Source organism: Parasteatoda tepidariorum, chromosome 7 (assembly GCF_982258835.1).
Source record: "Parasteatoda tepidariorum strain Cologne lab strain chromosome 7, Ptep-v5.0, whole genome shotgun sequence".
In the NCBI taxonomy this organism is placed as follows: Eukaryota; Metazoa; Arthropoda; class Arachnida; order Araneae; family Theridiidae; genus Parasteatoda; species Parasteatoda tepidariorum.
In genome coordinates this window covers 88988401-89005171 of record NC_141761.1, presented here as the reverse complement: position 1 = coordinate 89005171, position 16771 = coordinate 88988401, and the positions used below count along the sequence as shown (strand labels likewise).

The following is a 16771-nucleotide window of genomic DNA, read 5'->3' as shown; positions in this document are numbered from 1 at the left end:
TCCCCAAGGGATTGGGTACAGAACTGTCAGGGACCCGCTGGTAGTTATTTCGAACAAAGTTTAACTATTGTTTAATTATAAAGTGTTTTTAAATTATTTTTAATATAAGTAAATTACGATATATTAATAAATTTGAGCTTATATTAATTGCAATTTTTGTTAACTCTTAATTCTAATAGAAAATTCTTAAGGAAAACACGAAAAGAAATTATTTGTAATATTTAGGGGGCCGTAAGCCTGCGCCTCTCGGGTCTTGTGATAAATCAGGCACTGATACCCCCCCTCCCTGGTCTTTCGAAAAAAAATCCATTTTTGCATTTGTTTACGATCTGTGAATTCTATTGCTTATGATAAAATTTATTTGTTTTTGAATTTTTTTTTCATTAATTATATATATTTTTTTATTATTAATTTTTTGTTTATTTCCGTAAAAACCCTTTTTTTCCCTTTTAAAGTTGGTTAAAAAGTATTAGTTCTGGTAACAGTAATATTTCCCTGTTTCTTTTCATTTCTTTTCTTTTATTTTACATTAAATTATGTAATGCATTTAAAACAAATGTGAAAAACCCATAATATTGCCACAGGCCGATCATCGTTTGATTATTTTATATCGGCTCTCTGAGGAGGGGAACGTTGATCGTAATATTTTAGATTGTTTTGGTTTAACAATTTTTAATTTAATTATATTTAAACATGACTTTCGAATAAAATGCAGTTGAATGCACGCTATTGGTGCGGCTTTATGTGACGTCATTCAGCTCCCGGTTAACCTCCCGCCTAAGGTAAACCGTACGGACTTGAGAAAATACATCACAATAAATAAAATGGAAGTAATTGAATGCTTCTCGGCGACCCAGTACATTTGATCTATGGACCGGAGGTTGGAAATCACTGTCTTAAAGTGATAGTTTAGAGAATTCGAGTAGTGGTGGCTCAGGGGATAGAGCGTTCGCCTTCAAATGAGGTGAACCATGTTCGAATCCCAGCGATGGCTGGTCGATATGAATTCCGTACCCGGCTAGCACAAGCCGCAGGGCTGGCGTAATATATTCTCGGTGGTAGACGGATCACGGATTAGTCCCCTTGCTGTCAGACTAACCATGGGAGCTTTTCCTGAAGGCTAATTTCTCCCAATAATTGATCCAGGAGTTCTCTGGTCTTCTGGATTGGGTTCAAAATTACAAGGCTCCGAAGTTGAACAGTAGTAATCGTAAACCCAAAATTGGGTCGGCAAAATTTAGAGAATTTTAAACCAAATGCAGTTAGAAATTATAAAAAAATTTCGACATTTCATTTTGAAAAAAAAAAATGATTTTCCAATCCAACACTGAAGATTATAAAGTGAAAATTGTAAAAGGGGATTTTCTGATTTGAAATTTTTATAAAATTAGTTAATCAATAATGACATGAGAATATTTGACGCCTATACTCCAAAAAGACTTTTCTTTTTATGTCTGTAATTTGTTTGACTCATAAAATTGAAAATTTCGAACAACGATAAAATCGAAATTAAATTTGCTTCTACTCTGCTCTCCTCTGGTATTATGGTATTTCTGTTATACCTCTGGTATTTTTGACCTTTTGATAATAAGAAAATCATTACACACGTTTTTTCTAGATTGGCACCTGACGCATAGTTTTAGTTTAAATTTTAACACTTAAGACAGTCGGAAAACAGTCGAAATTTTGAAATACGATAATGTATCCTTAAACTCTGCTTGTACGCGCATGAAACGTTTGAACCATGTAGTGTCATTAAATATGGAGTTGAGATTTTAGACTATTTGCCCGGGAATGGTCAGAGTTTATTGACAATAAAATTTTTTTGGTGATAAAATTAAAATAAATTTGACAATAAAATTTTGAAATAAACTTGTAGCAGTCAAAAAACAATTAATGTTTTCCGGTATGGAACTCCAGTAGAAATTTGAGCACCCTAGCTAATCGTAAAGTTGTCAACAGTTAGATTGTAGTATTCCACTCTCACAGACGAAAAAGCGAGTTAATAGAAATATTTTGTGGCGTTTCGTGAAATTTAATGTGGCGTTTTGTGACATTCGCAAAAAGTCTATTTAAATTTTGCATGAGTTAGAAATTATTATTATAAATTCAAACCGACGATCCGAGCGAATCTCCACGAGATGAGTCCTGTTCTCAAAGTGATAAGATTTCTAACCGAGCATTTTATGCAGAAATGTTTAGGTTTTTAATGTTAATTTTTTCCTAACGATTCTTTAAATAATATCATTTTAAGAAATTTTAATGCCTACCCTTTCAGATAGAAAAAGCCGAAGAAACATCTGGCTTAACAAAACATTTAAATTAACATTACTCCGCATTTATTATTAAAATATTTAATTTATTATTCTCATTACACATACATATGAAATCTTTTGTGCTCATTGCTTAGATGCTTAATAATGTCTTTATCAAGTTGAAGTGCAACACAAATAAGAGAGTGAAATTACAAAGATATATTCAGAGACACGGCAGGATACGAACCCGTTCCCTTCCCGTTACAAAGCATTTTGTGGAAGGGCCAGATTGTACAGTAGAGAATTCGTGTCCTCAAAATGACGATGTCACCAACTGTGCGAGGGAAAATTTCCGAATTTTAACTTCGGGCCGTGATGGCTCAGGGGATAGAGCGTTCGTCTTCCAATGATGCGAACAAGGTTCGAATCCCAGCGGTGGCTGTCGATGCGAATACCACATCCGTTAATCCGTTGCTGACGTTAAATATCCCCAATGATCGATGGATCATGTGTTAGAGTCCCCTTGCCGTCATTCTAATCGGGGGAGGTTTTCATGATTTTTCTTACCATGTAACGCAAATGCAGGTTAGTTCCAATAAAAAGTCAACCATGAAGACAAATTTCTCCCAATACCTGATCCAGGAGTTCCCTTGTCTTCTGGATTGGGTTCAAAACTATAAGGCTACAAAATTGAACATTAGTAGTCGTAGTACAAAATATCGGGTCGGCTGTTCGACGATCGTTGAACAGATCGACGGTTATAAAATAAAGTAACATTTTTAATTTTAATTAAATTGGTCTAGAATGTTTAACTTCACTTTATCTGAAAAATAATAATTTTCAGAAAAATCTGGCAAAGCAAAGCAATTTAAAAAAAATATAAATAAATTTTTTGTAAAAACGTTATGTTCTGAATTGATAAGATCTCTGACTGACCAATTATCAAAGATTATCTTACATATATTTAGTTTTTTAGGAATATAAAGGCGCAAAATAGATGAGAAAAAAATGTCTTTTTTCACAAAATAATAACGATGTTTGCTTAATGCCCACATCAACTATGGATAGTTTAAGTCTGGTGATGCAAATAAATTAAAGTAATCAACAGTTACATTTTTTTTGATAAAGCCCGGATAGCAAAATAAGGTTTATTTTCATTCAGCAAAAACCTTGTAATGTAAACCTAAAAAGGTTTGCTATGCGGTTTATGTGTAAACCTTCTAACCTTAAAACGAGATCTGTGACAATCTGCTCTATTCAACGCACATTACCCTAATCAAAAACCTTGGAAAACAGCCTTCTATATAAAACCCATAAATCGAGGTTGACTTCTGGATTTCAAGCGTGAAAATATCCTTTAATAAAGATAGTATCAAGGTTAAAATAATCTTAAATCTAGGTAATTATAAGATTTCCTTTCGCAAAGTCTTGAAAGCTCAGCTAAATTCCACCTTGTGGTGAAATTTTAATGAACAATGCAATTTGATCATATCGCTAGTGAGCCGTCAGATAAACCATAATGATGAACCTAAGTGACCATTTTACCTAAGTGGCAGAACTTTAAAAATAATTTTTAATCTTTTTAGGATGAAAGGTTTGAAACTGCAATATTTTTGCTTTATTGAAAAAAAGTTTTTAGTACAAAGGTTTTTTGACAATAAAAAAAAATTCCGATACAAGGTTATTAAAATATTATCACTTCATAAAACATAGTATTATGTATTTTGCAGGTCATAATTTATATTTAATTATTCTAAGTGAAATTTGAACAAGATAAAATTTTGAAAGTCACTTTTTAAAAGGAAGCTGTTATACTGTATTTTATATTTAAATAGCATTATAATAACTGATAGTAAAGACAGTTATAAGATAATAAAAATTAAATTAGCCGAAAACTAATTTTGCAATATAAATTTATTTCTATATCAATTTCGATTTCTATATCAATAAAACTTTAATCTTTATTAGGGAAATCAATAGAAATTATTTTTAAAACACATAAAAAAGGCTATTAAAAAGTCTACGATACTTTCTGACCGCAACAGAGTTAGAATTTTTTTTTATACGGGAAACCACATTGGGTCACAATTTGAATTGAAGAAGCTTACATTTTCAAAACGCCAACGTGTATAGCTCCGAGTTGCCAAGTAGCGTTTGCAGCGCACTCTATATTCCGGATTTTCATACGCAGAAGCGCAAATAGTTTCAGTAAAAATATAACCAAAGCAGTGACTCATCAATGAAGCAATGAAGATAAAGCCGACTGTTGACAACCGTCACAAATTCTACACCTCCCAGCCCAATCAATATTTACATTCTTGGATAATAGAAGTCTAAATTAAAATTTCAGAATAGTGATGGTGTTTCTTGACGGAAAACAAGCTGCCGATGCTAAATCGGCAGAAAGTTCTAACGAGGAAGAAGAAAATTTATGGATAGACATACTAAACCAAGTCCAAGAAAGCTCACCAAACAAATTGCCATCATGTAAATCGTTGCTTGTCTTGGGCGATAATGAATCAGGTAAAACGTCACTTATTGCAAAATTAGAAGGTAATGAAGATGCTCGGAAATCTGGCTCTGGACTTGAATACCATTACCTTTTTGTTCGCGATGAATATCGTGACGATCACACCAGGTTAGGCGTATGGGTATTGGACGGTGATCCCTGGCACAGAAATCTATTGAAATATGTTTTAAATCAAGATACCTTTCCCCATACCACTGTAATTATTACAGCTTCCATGTCTAAGCCATGGGATATTTTGGAATCCCTTCAAAACTGGGCACAAATAATCGAAGAGCATGTGCAGAGGTTGAGACTACCACAAGAGTTTCTGGCAGAGCAAAGGAAGCGTGTTTTGAAGCGATTTTGTGAATATACGGAACCCGGGAATGAGATCCTTGATGGCGTGTCAACACCTGTGCGTCCAGTTCAGCCTCAAGGCGAAGATATAATTTTTGATGAAGAAATTAAAACGAATCTTGGCCTTGAGATAATAGTAGTTATTACAAAGTCCGATTACATGTCGACTCTTCAAAAAGAGTTTGATTTCAGAGAAGAACATTTTGACTATATCCAGCTAGCTATTAGGAATTTTTGCAAGGAATATGGTGCTGCTCTTTTCTATGTTTCAGTAAAGGAAGATAAGAATATCGATTTATTCTTAAAGTACTTGGTCCATAGAATATATTCATTTCCTTTTAGAACCCCAGCTTTGGTTGTCGAAAAAGATGCCGTATTCATACCTTCCGGATGGGACAATGAAGGTAAAATTAACATACTGGTGGACAACCTTTCATCGATTAAAGCGGATGATCCTTACCACGAAGTAATTGTGAAACCGGTAAATAGGAAGCCTCTGCAAAAAGAAGTTGAGGTAGCGGCTGAAGAAGATGAAGCTTTTCTTTGCAGGCTGCAAAATCTTCTAAATCAGCAAGTTCCATCAAACATCGGAAGACCCGCTGTAGGAAATCAAGAAACGCCGATTAGAGCACCAGCTGGAATACAGAAAACAGCAGACCGTAGACTTTCTGGTTCCCCTGGCGTTCAAGCGTCTCCAAAAAAGATTGAGGGCAAGCCTGGAACTGTTGGAGGAGAGGGTGTTTTACAAAACTTTTTCAACAGTTTACTCAATAGAAGAACGGGTACGCCAATTGGCGGGCCCTTGGCATCTGTCCGGACTCCTGGTGATAAAGTTACTGTGAGACACGATGCCGCTGCTGAACTTGATCGTATGTCTGGTAAATCGAGAAAAGATTCTAGTTTGAGTCAAGGCTCTGAATCTTCTTTTGGAGAAGATAGCTTGAATGATTCATCAAACTCTCCTCAATCTTAGTTATTGTATGGAGTTGTAAAACTTGAATTAAATTTTGAATTGTTAGTTTATAATTCAGTTGCTGAGTAACCAACCTAGTGTGATTATCAAAATTATAAATTTATTTTACAAATATAATTAACTAATCAGATTCTTTAAAAAAGCTTATTTGTTCGCAAATCTATAATTGACAATACGTTTATCGATATTATTTATGCAGATGAATTGAAATTTATATCACCAAGCATTTTCTAATTGTCTCTATAGTTGACTGTGAACAAACTAGTATAATTATCTTTACTAATAATGATATTTCCTGTAAATATATTGCAATTTTTATGAAGAACGTTTATAAGTATTCTTATATTTTTGCATAATGCTTCTGGGAGCGAAGATTTTTACTAAAATGTTTTGACTTTCAATAAAAGCTTGCTTATTCAGAGCTTTGCTTAAGAGACAGTTAATACTCACATCAATTTTATTTATATTGGTTCATTGTGTTTACCTCTTTAATCCTTATTGTTTGTACATAAATTTTCGTAGTTTCTAAGATCGCTTAGAGGTTGGTGAAATTTAAATGTATTTAGCTAATGTTTTATGTGTGCAACAAAATGTCCATTTTATAAAATTGTTTAAAAATTTCCCATAAAATTATAAATTCATAAATTACATATTTATTTCATTTTAAATTCTAATATTCGGATCAGAGTTAAGATTATAACTTTTTTTTAAAAGATAAAAAAAATGTTTTGAGATTGCTGTAATGTTATTTTAACATATTGAGTTGAAATTTTATATATGTATAAAATAAATGTACAAATTAAAAATTATTACAAACCTGTTCATTTATATTTTTAAGTATATTTTATAAATTTATTTTTTTGGTACTATATTTGAAAACTTTATTCATATAAACTAAATTTTAGCAATAATAAAATCTATTCTTGTTTTAAAATTGTTTCTTTTTTTTTGGTTTGTAGTGTTTAAATAGAACAGATTTTTACTAAATGTCTCCAGTTTATTTTAGTCTTGCATCTTTTAGCTTTAATTAAAAAAATAGAATTTTTGAAAATAATTGAAAAAGATGCAGGTCATGGTCATACGATTTTGGTTTAAAGATAAGTCTAATATTAAAAATCGTGTGTTTCTCAATGTCAACGAATTTGCTTTAATTAACTAACACACAAAATGTTCCTTTACTCAAAAGAAAAAAAAGGAGTTTCTGCATTCTTTTAGAAAAATTGGCTGAAATAAGAAAATTCAATACTTTTTTTTTGAAAAACGAAATTAGTGTAATATGTTCAACTATGAAAAGGCTAAAGATAATTTTTTAAAAATTAAATCCTCTTTCATTTAAATTATATGTTAAAATACTGAAATTGAAATAAAATATTTAATCTGCTGAAAAAGGAAGTTACAAATCAGGGGTCTGTCCAGGCCGAATTTACTACCGCTTAGCGGTACCTTCACAAATTCACTTTTAGGAAGGACGGTAGTTTCACAAATTGAACTTTAGGAAAAACGGTAGTTTCACAAAATACTTTATCTTAAAATTTTACTTTTGTATCCTTAAGAAACGATAAATCTATGTTTTTACTATGTTTTTATGTTGATTTTTTAACATAATTTTTAATTTTTCACAAATTACTCCTAAATTTTCACAAAATAGGTACCTCTCAGAAAAACCAAGACAGACCCCTGCAAATGTATGAAACATTTATTTATGAAAATTATGTAATAAACTTTATTTATAACGTAACATTTTGTATTGAGTGTACTTATGAAAATACTCAACCGAGAGTGCTTTGCGTAAAGTTAAATCCTTAATTTATATCTTGTGTATGAATTTTTTCAAGACTGTAGGTATATTCAGAGAAATAATTGGTGTAATATTTTTTTAAGCATTTGTATTCAATTTCACAGTAGGCTGAATCTAATTAGACCTAAGTCTTCCTGCATTATTTATACACTTTTATTTTTATCGTACCACTGTTGGCAAAAGTTATAAAAATTTCAGAATACTTTTTATTTTTAACGGCCTACCCGGGAAAATAAAGATTCAAGACAAAGACCATTTTTAGGAAGTTTGTTGCTGAAATAAATACGTATTATGTAATGTGATTTTCCTTGATTAGATCTGATCTTGTAATTATATCTCTTAGGAAAATATGGTGAGATTATATCTATCTATCTTTATTTGTATAAATTAAACAAAAGGGTATTTTTTTGTATAACTTAAAACAATATTAAAATGTAAAACCTGTTATTTTTTTCAATACAATAAAAAAAAATTTTTACTTTTTCATTTAAAATGTAAAGAGTATAGTTTTTAAAAATATATTAATTGTTGAAAATTTTATTTCTTAATCCACTGGTAGTTTTGACATTTTCATTTTTACTGTTTCCAAATATTCACACTGTTTTTATACATGGGTGGTTCAGACTAATTTCGTCTCCCCCCCCTAGAATTAAAAAAAACAATGGTATGATGAATCATTTTTTTCCTATCTAATTTTAGGTGTGTGTTTCAGCACGAAAAAAAATAATCGAAGGCTTTTTTCTATGGGCAGGACAGTTAGTAAGTTGAAGTTAGAGTGAGATTTTTTTTTATCCTCCATTTGGGAGGCTAAAAAAAATAAATGGACTTTCTTTGACAGAACTGTCTTTCTACGTAAAGACTAAACTGTCCTTAGTATTAATTCTGAAAAATAAAATGAAATTTAAAAATTACTACCAGCAACCTTTTTTTTCTTCTTCAAAATATTAAAATTCCTAATAATAATTAAAACATTCGTGAAAATTATGATCAAAGTATCTCTAAATTTCTTCACACTTTCATCTAATTATCTAAGATTGACAGGAACAATTATTAATAATGTTAATTTTTGTTTTTGTAAGTTAGCTTTGTAACTTTTGTAAGTAAGCTTTTAACTATGTAAGTTAAAGCTAACTTTTGTAAGTTAGCTTTGAAATGAAGAAATAAATTTTGCTGCGTTTTGTCTCTACCATGTATTCTGTATATGTGCAGAAAAAATTTATAAATTTTCTTGTTTTTTTATACAATGAATCATAATTAAAAGTTTGTTTTATGCATTGTGGTATTTTCACATGTCTTACCATTATTTAAGCTAATTAACTATAATTAATGTTAATATTAAATGATATGGTATTTGATGAAGTTGATGCTGCTAAACTTAAAACCAAAATATAGCAAAAACGCTTTCACCTAATTCTTTTGTAAGTTTTAGGCTGACATTTTTCTTTTGTGTAAATCTAAAATTAAATTTATGTTTATGATATATTAATTAATCTTTTTTTGAACAGGATATTCATGATTTTAAACAGGGTTTTCTTCATTAAGCAGTAAAATTAAAGAACCCGTGAGTTGATATCAATTATGTTATAAAAGATCTTATATGTAAGTATATCCTAACTTTTATCTTTAAATTTGTCCAAAAGCAAATCAAAATTAAATCGTATCTAAACCTGTTGTTTAGTCCAAAACATTATTTTAAATTAAAATTAAATATTTTTTTGATTGTAACTCATTTCAAATTAGCCATGAATCTTGATTCTTTTCACGAAAATTACTAATCAAAATTCAGATACTTTTTTTTAGTTAATTATTATTATTTTTTATTTGTATAAATTTTCTAAATATTGATCAACTGGTTGGAGGATTTTGCAAGAGTTGTTTTAAACAAGTATTTTTCAAAACAAGTGGTTTTCTTTTAACTGAGTTGTATGTTTTTAAAGTCTGCAAATGTAATATTTGTAAATGGTAGAATTGCCTTTTAATATATTCTCTAATGCAGAAATGGTATTTTTTTCTGAATGCTCTTCAATTGTTTTATGAAATCGTAAGTTAAGAATGTATGAGAAACCGATTTGTGAAGCAAAATATCAGTATCTTAAAACTGTATTTGGTACCAAAAGTACTGTGAGTTAATGGGAATTTGATTAACCAAAGATTTACTGAATTATTAATTTTCTTTTTAATATGAGGACAGGCATAATGTCGTTAAAAGTAAATAATTATAAATATTTTTGTAGGGGCCGTTTTAATAATGTTTAAAAAGTAATGCTCCATCTTTTAATTTCATCATTAGTATTAAAAAAATTATAAATTGCAGTTTAAGTCTTTTGAAATAAGTTCGTAAACTTTTTTCTTTTCATTTTATATTTTGTAATTTTTTCTAAATCCATCTGAAAAACAAGAGGGAAGTATGAACTTATTTTTTCTATTCCTTGAGTGAAATCTGTATTTTGAATATATTGAAAAGTTATTTAAGTTTTAATTTTAAAGGAAATGAACGTATAACTAAGCTTTTGAGCAAAAACATTTCTCAGAAGTATTGAAAAATCGACTTATTAAATATAAATTATTGAAAAAATATATGTTGAAATTTTCTGGCTTGATGTAAAGTTATATAAAATTATCAAAGCAATGATTTATATGATACATTGGTAGCAAAAAATTTTAATCTTAATTCTCATTAGATATTTTTTTTTAATATTTACATTGTATTACTACCGGATGGTACCTCCTGCATAAGTCCTTTGTTTTCTGTTTGCACAGAAAATGTTGAGACTTGCTAACAATGGAATACTTATTAGAACTCTATGCTTTGCTATGCTATAGCATTGTCTTTTGAGTTCTATTACTTTTTGCTATCATTTTTTAATGTTTACTGCACATTTTCAGAAGAAAAAAGAAATGTTTCTTAATCAATTTTACTTCAATTTTACTTTACTTCAAGTTAGTTTTGATTTTGTGTATCAGTTATATTAATGACTTCATCAGTGTTTGCATCAAAACTTATTTATAAAGGATTCATAGCTGATATTAATGGAATTATACAATATTCCTTAAATAAATTTTTAAAAGATTTGCTACATATTTCTCAGTTAAATTTCTTTATTAGAAATACATTTTTATAACAACTTTAATTTTTATGTGCTAGATGTATTAAATTGTCCAGCAAGATGTATATTTAAAACTATATTAGGCATTTTGGTTATTTTTTAAAAAAGAACTTTTTATTGATGATTCGCTTAACAATTTTAAAAAATTGTATGAATAGTACCTTAAAAATTTATTTTTGCTTATTAAAAAATATTTTGGATTTTCTATGCTTTTCATTTAATTAATTGCTCGTGAATTAACATGCTAGCCATGTTTCATTCGACAATTGTGATTTTTTTTTTATTTTAAGGATATTTCAAAATTTTGTAATGCAGCTAAAGATGCTTTTTTTAAGCACGTTTTTGTATTATCTGTTTGAAATGTGTGAATAGATATGAAATTGATAATTTATGATTGAATATATTGAGTTTGAAATGTATTGATCATTCTGCTTTATTACTAAAATAAATTTTTCTTAAACATTTAAAAAATTATTAATGAAATAGTATTAGCTTGTTATATTTTTATATGGTTATATAAATAATAGTATATTTTAATAGAATTAAATTTTGTGTAAATTATTGCGGTAAATTCTTAACTTGTAAGATTAACTTAATCAAAATCTATTGCGTTTTTACTTCAATATTATTTGTTTGTGTGAATACCTAGTTTTGTTTAATTTATTATGTTTTAAATGTGGATACCCACAAACATGACATTTCTTGAAACTTTACCTGTGATTTTCTATATTTTTGGAATGTGACAAGTTATTGCAGGTATAATCAATTAATATATTTATACCTGTTTAAACTGTTATAAAAATGTAATTGTTATAAAAAAATACTTGTATATTGCTAATCGCAAAATGGATGATAATAATTTACTTTTAAACTTAGATGATTATTTATTCTTTCTGTGATATGCTACTGTAAAAAGCATATGAAATGTTTTTATGTTATACTCATGTATACGAGGTAATAAACATGATTGCACTACAGAGACTAATGTATAAAATATCCAGTGTTGATTACTGACTAACACTTTAACAGTGTATATCTGAAAATATTTGAATATGGTTTGGTTTAAAAGTTTTACTACTTTAACTGTTATCAGACCTTTTAATACAGTTCCTCAATTAATTTAAATTGTTATGCGATATTGAGTTTGTATTTGTATTTTGTTTGCTTGAATAAAATAATTTTAAAAATTAAGAATTGTTTTTCATTTTCAACAAAATTAGTTGAAAAATGTTAATCATTATATTTTGAGAAAATACAAATATGTCAGTGTTTTTTTTTTTTTTTTTTTTTTTTTTTTTTTTTGAGAAAAACATAAGGGACTGAAAAACATATGATGTATCCCCGATTTTTTTATTTTTTTTTTACTATGATTCTTGTTGAAATTATACCTGCATGTGGGTAGTATAAATCAGTTGAGTTAAAATTATGCTTGAATTAAAATTATGAAGAAAATGTTTCCACAAAATTTCCACATCCCATTTAAAAACATGCAAATTTCAATGAAAACTTTCGTTTTATCTTAGTCTGTTATATGGGTGGAGACAAGGTAGCTTCCACCAGACTCAATTGTTTAAATGCTATTAAATATTTTTGTTTTCTTCTTCGTTAACGTGTTGCACCACTAGTACTACAACTTCTTTTAAATCATCACATGGCTCTGTTAAAGTGTGATATTTTATTTCAACAAGTTGTATTTTGTTGTTTCTAATGCCGCTTGGTGAAACCAAACATATTTAAGGCAGAGGGTGTGTTCCTTATTTTTCAGTCGGGCTATCTATGGCCAAGAATAAGATTTCAGTTACACACACGTCACAACCCGTTTATTACGCGGACCCATTCATTCATCCTTGGATCATAATTTTGACCTGAATAAGGGAATGATCAATCTCCAATTCAGTACTTCCAGATGTATGATTTGTTATGGGAACATACAGGACTTTGTGACCCGACAAATTTAACACTCACCAGTCACCATTTACTACACTTAGTCTTCGGCTTGTGGAGATTGAACTCACTATTTTTTTAATATAGGCCCAACTCCATACCAATTAGGCTAGCTTGGCCAGTTGTATTTTAGCACTACTAAATAAATTTTTTTTAACATTCTTACTTTTTTTTTCTAAAATTTGTTTCTATAAGAATAGAGCAATAAATTGCAATTGTTTTTCAAAGTTGGATTTTTAATTTAATAATTATTTGCAGCTATTTAAATTTATATTATTGTGATCCTTCGTGAAACCCAGAACATAAGATATGTTGGTCCACTACCGGGATAGACAGCGCAATGCGGACATATATTTTTGGGAGGGGGAGAATTCCCATTTTGCTGAATTAAATTCCCAAGTTGACCGAAACATAAATAAAAGCGGGAAAGTATACTTACTTATGATAAACAGACAACTGGAGGGATTTAAAGTTATTTTTCTAGATGAAACTAAATAAATTAGTATTACTTCAATGAAAGAAAAGTATGATTTCTGTGATATCAAAAATTTTTTTGGATGAGTTATATTACACGCTTATAAATAACTACAAAACATATTTATTAATAACAAAATCAGCATAACAAGTGATAGAAGAAGAATAAAAGCAATAAAAACATCAAAATAAAAAACTTGAAGTACATTGTAAGCTGATTAAATTAAGTTAAAAATTAAACTAACTTCAACTTTTATCCATCTAGCTTTTTAAAGTGCCCAATTTTTTACTAATTCATGAGTGTCTACCTTTCCTGTACTATCTTTTTTACAAGAAATAAACATTAAACTGTTTAATCTATCATCACTTATTGTTAAACGGATAACGTTCTTTACAAATCTGAGTTTGCTAAAAGATCTTTCATCTTTAACAGTAGTTGCAGGAGCAGTTAATACCAAAGGCCACAGTTTATTTTCTGAAGAAAGTAATTTTTTTGTAGTTTTCATATTTTCTGAAGACATCACGCAAACACGTGTCCTTCTCTTTACATAAATCGTATAAAATTTCCAATTCGGCCTGCAAGGAGTGTGTGTCCATTTTTAATTCAGAAAAAAAGTCGTTTCACTATCTCAATAGTCTCTTAATTCATTTATTTTTTATTGAGGGGCAATTTAAAAAGATCGAATAGTGGCCTCACAACACTTATGCTCGATTTTAGATTTTCCTTCATAAAACTTATAATAGAGTAAAAGTGAGTGGAACTGATGTCTAAAAAGTTGTCAAATCTAACGTTGCTTGATAATCTCAATTTTCATCCAGGTACAATGGAATGGATTTTTCTTTGATGACTAGCTTGAAAATTTCCCACTGGACTCTCGCCAGGATTTAAAAATGAATAAATAAAAAAACTTTTTTTTTATTGAACATTTTTAAATATTTATTAATTTGACGGATAGTCGAATTCGAAAAAATTAGGTAGAAAACCGTGATCATTGAAGAATAAATTATACATGAGGGTGTATTTCATTAACTAAAGTTCTTTATTGATAATATTTTGACAGTGTTTCTTTTTTTATACCAACTTATTGCTGATTAAGTGATTTTGCGCTTAATTATTCTGGTCAATAAATAAAATAATTAATCAACCACCTGATAAGTAAATAATAATGAGGAATAAATAAATTCGTAAAGTCAATAATAATTTATCAATTATAATTAATTAATTATAATTAATTAATGTAATATAATTTATCACTTTTCTATCGACAGATTCCGTTTCCTATGATTTGATAATAGGAAATGTAGCGTAATATCGAATAGAAATAAAATATTTTGATATTAATGCTTCAGGAAAATTATAAGTTTCAATAAAGGAAATCAGAAAAAAAATTGGTTATATAATTAAAAATTTGAGGGATTTATTAACATTACAGTTATTTGCTAAATTCAGAAAACAGGATAATGAATCTTCACATTTGATTTTCTTCTTCTTCTCTTTTCTATATTTTAAATAAAATGACAGCATAAAATAAAAGAGCGGAATTTCAGATTTTTCTCTATTTCAAAAAAAAAAAAAAAAAAGCAGGTTGTTAAAAACTGCTGGATATATATATATATATATATATATATATATATATATATATATATATATATATATATATATATATATATATATATATATATATATATATATATATATATATATATATATATATATATATATATATTTATATATATATATATATATATTAAAAGTTGTCTCAATTTCGAAATCTGTATTTATTACAATATATTAAAGTAGTTATTAATATAGTAATTTATTAAGTAAAAGAGTATTAACCCATTTTACTATGGAAACAAAAGACACTCTTACTTTTTCTGACATTCCAGACAAAGCGATTTTAAAATTAGAAACTCTGAGGTGAAATTGTTTTTTTTTTTTTTTTTTTTTTTTTTCGTTTTTAAAAATGTTAACGTATTTTTAACAAATCACTAAATTTTTTTGTGGTCTTTTGAATTTTTTAAATTTTGTGCTTTAACAGTAAAAAATTTTTTTTACTAACAAGCTTCGACTTCGATAAAAATTATTATTGTACAATTTGCTTCGAAATAAATAGGATCAGCTAGAATATTCTGTAGCATCCATTTTAGGTAGAAAAGACTTGTAACATTTTTAATAATTTGAAACTGTGTTCACTACTCCTCAATTTATCAGTCTAATTTTCTTGAAACAGCAAGTAAATTCTTTGACTGAATTAACTGCGTATTTTTTATTTTTATCAAAGAAAAAAATCTGGATTTTTTTCTTTTTTTTGGAGAAATTTTAGATGATTAAACTTTTTTCGTATATTGGATATTTTATAGTTATCTTCTAGTATTTAAATCGCTTAAATAAATTTGAAATGTACTTACCTCAGTACTTGATTTATTTGTGATAGCACACCGATAAATTTCAGATTAATTCATTGCAGTCTGAAATCACAAAATTTTTAATATATTACATCTCACTTTTTCAAACAATTATATAAAATATGAAAATTTAATAATATTAATTGGTTACTTTGAAGTCATGATGTTATATTGAATTTGAATCGATCCAAACAACTTTTTTAATAGCAACATATCGGTTAATAGAAACCTTTAGTAAATTAGCAACATGAGTCGCAAAAAAAAAAAAAAAAAAAACTAAAAAGGGATAATAGAAAAAGAAAAAAAAAAAAAAAGGAATGAGACAAATATTTATTCTATCGGGAAAAGAAAAAATTTTTGTCTTTCAAATTGGGTGATGATCCAATAAGGTTAGTAAAATTGCTCTAGCATGATGTTTGTAATTCTTTTATTTGGTAGGGCGTTGAACTCGTGTTCGTGAGAGCGGGAGTTCGAGCCCAGCAGCCGAAGAATCCCCGTGTATTGAATCGTGATTGGTGCACGTTAAATCTGACGTGGTTACAAAGCTCCCCCCCCCCCCCCGATTTCCCATAACAAATCAAAACCTCTGGGGGTACTGATCCAGAAGTTCCCTTGTCTTCTGTATTGGGTTCAAGATTACAAGGCTACGAAGTTGAACATTGGTAGTCGTAAACTCAAATTTGGGTCGGCTGTTAATGACGGTTATTAAATAAAATACTTATTTTCGTAAAAGCAGTGATGGCTCAGGGGATAGAGCTTTGGTCTCCCAATGAGGTGTCCTAAGTTGGAATCCCAGCTGTGACTGGTTAATATGAATTCTGCTCCCGACTGTAACCGATAACCGTAGTAACGCAATGCAAATGCAGGTCTCCATGTAATGCAAAGGCAGGTTAGTCTCCCTAAAAAGTACTCCACGAAGGCTAGTTTGTCTGTCCCCATGTTGTA

The 16771-nt window shown here is 28.8% G+C and overlaps 1 protein-coding gene across 1 annotated transcript; it reads left to right on the top strand.

The window, feature by feature from the left end:
- Window positions 1-4501: 4501 nt before the first annotated feature.
- Window positions 4502-12193, top strand: LOC107447830 (cytoplasmic dynein 1 light intermediate chain 2). Its single transcript, XM_016062861.5, has one exon. It carries the CDS (start codon window positions 4613-4615, stop codon window positions 6092-6094), a length of 1482 nt encoding a protein of 493 aa, XP_015918347.1. The 5' UTR covers window positions 4502-4612; the 3' UTR covers window positions 6095-12193.
- Window positions 12194-16771: the final 4578 nt, after the last annotated feature.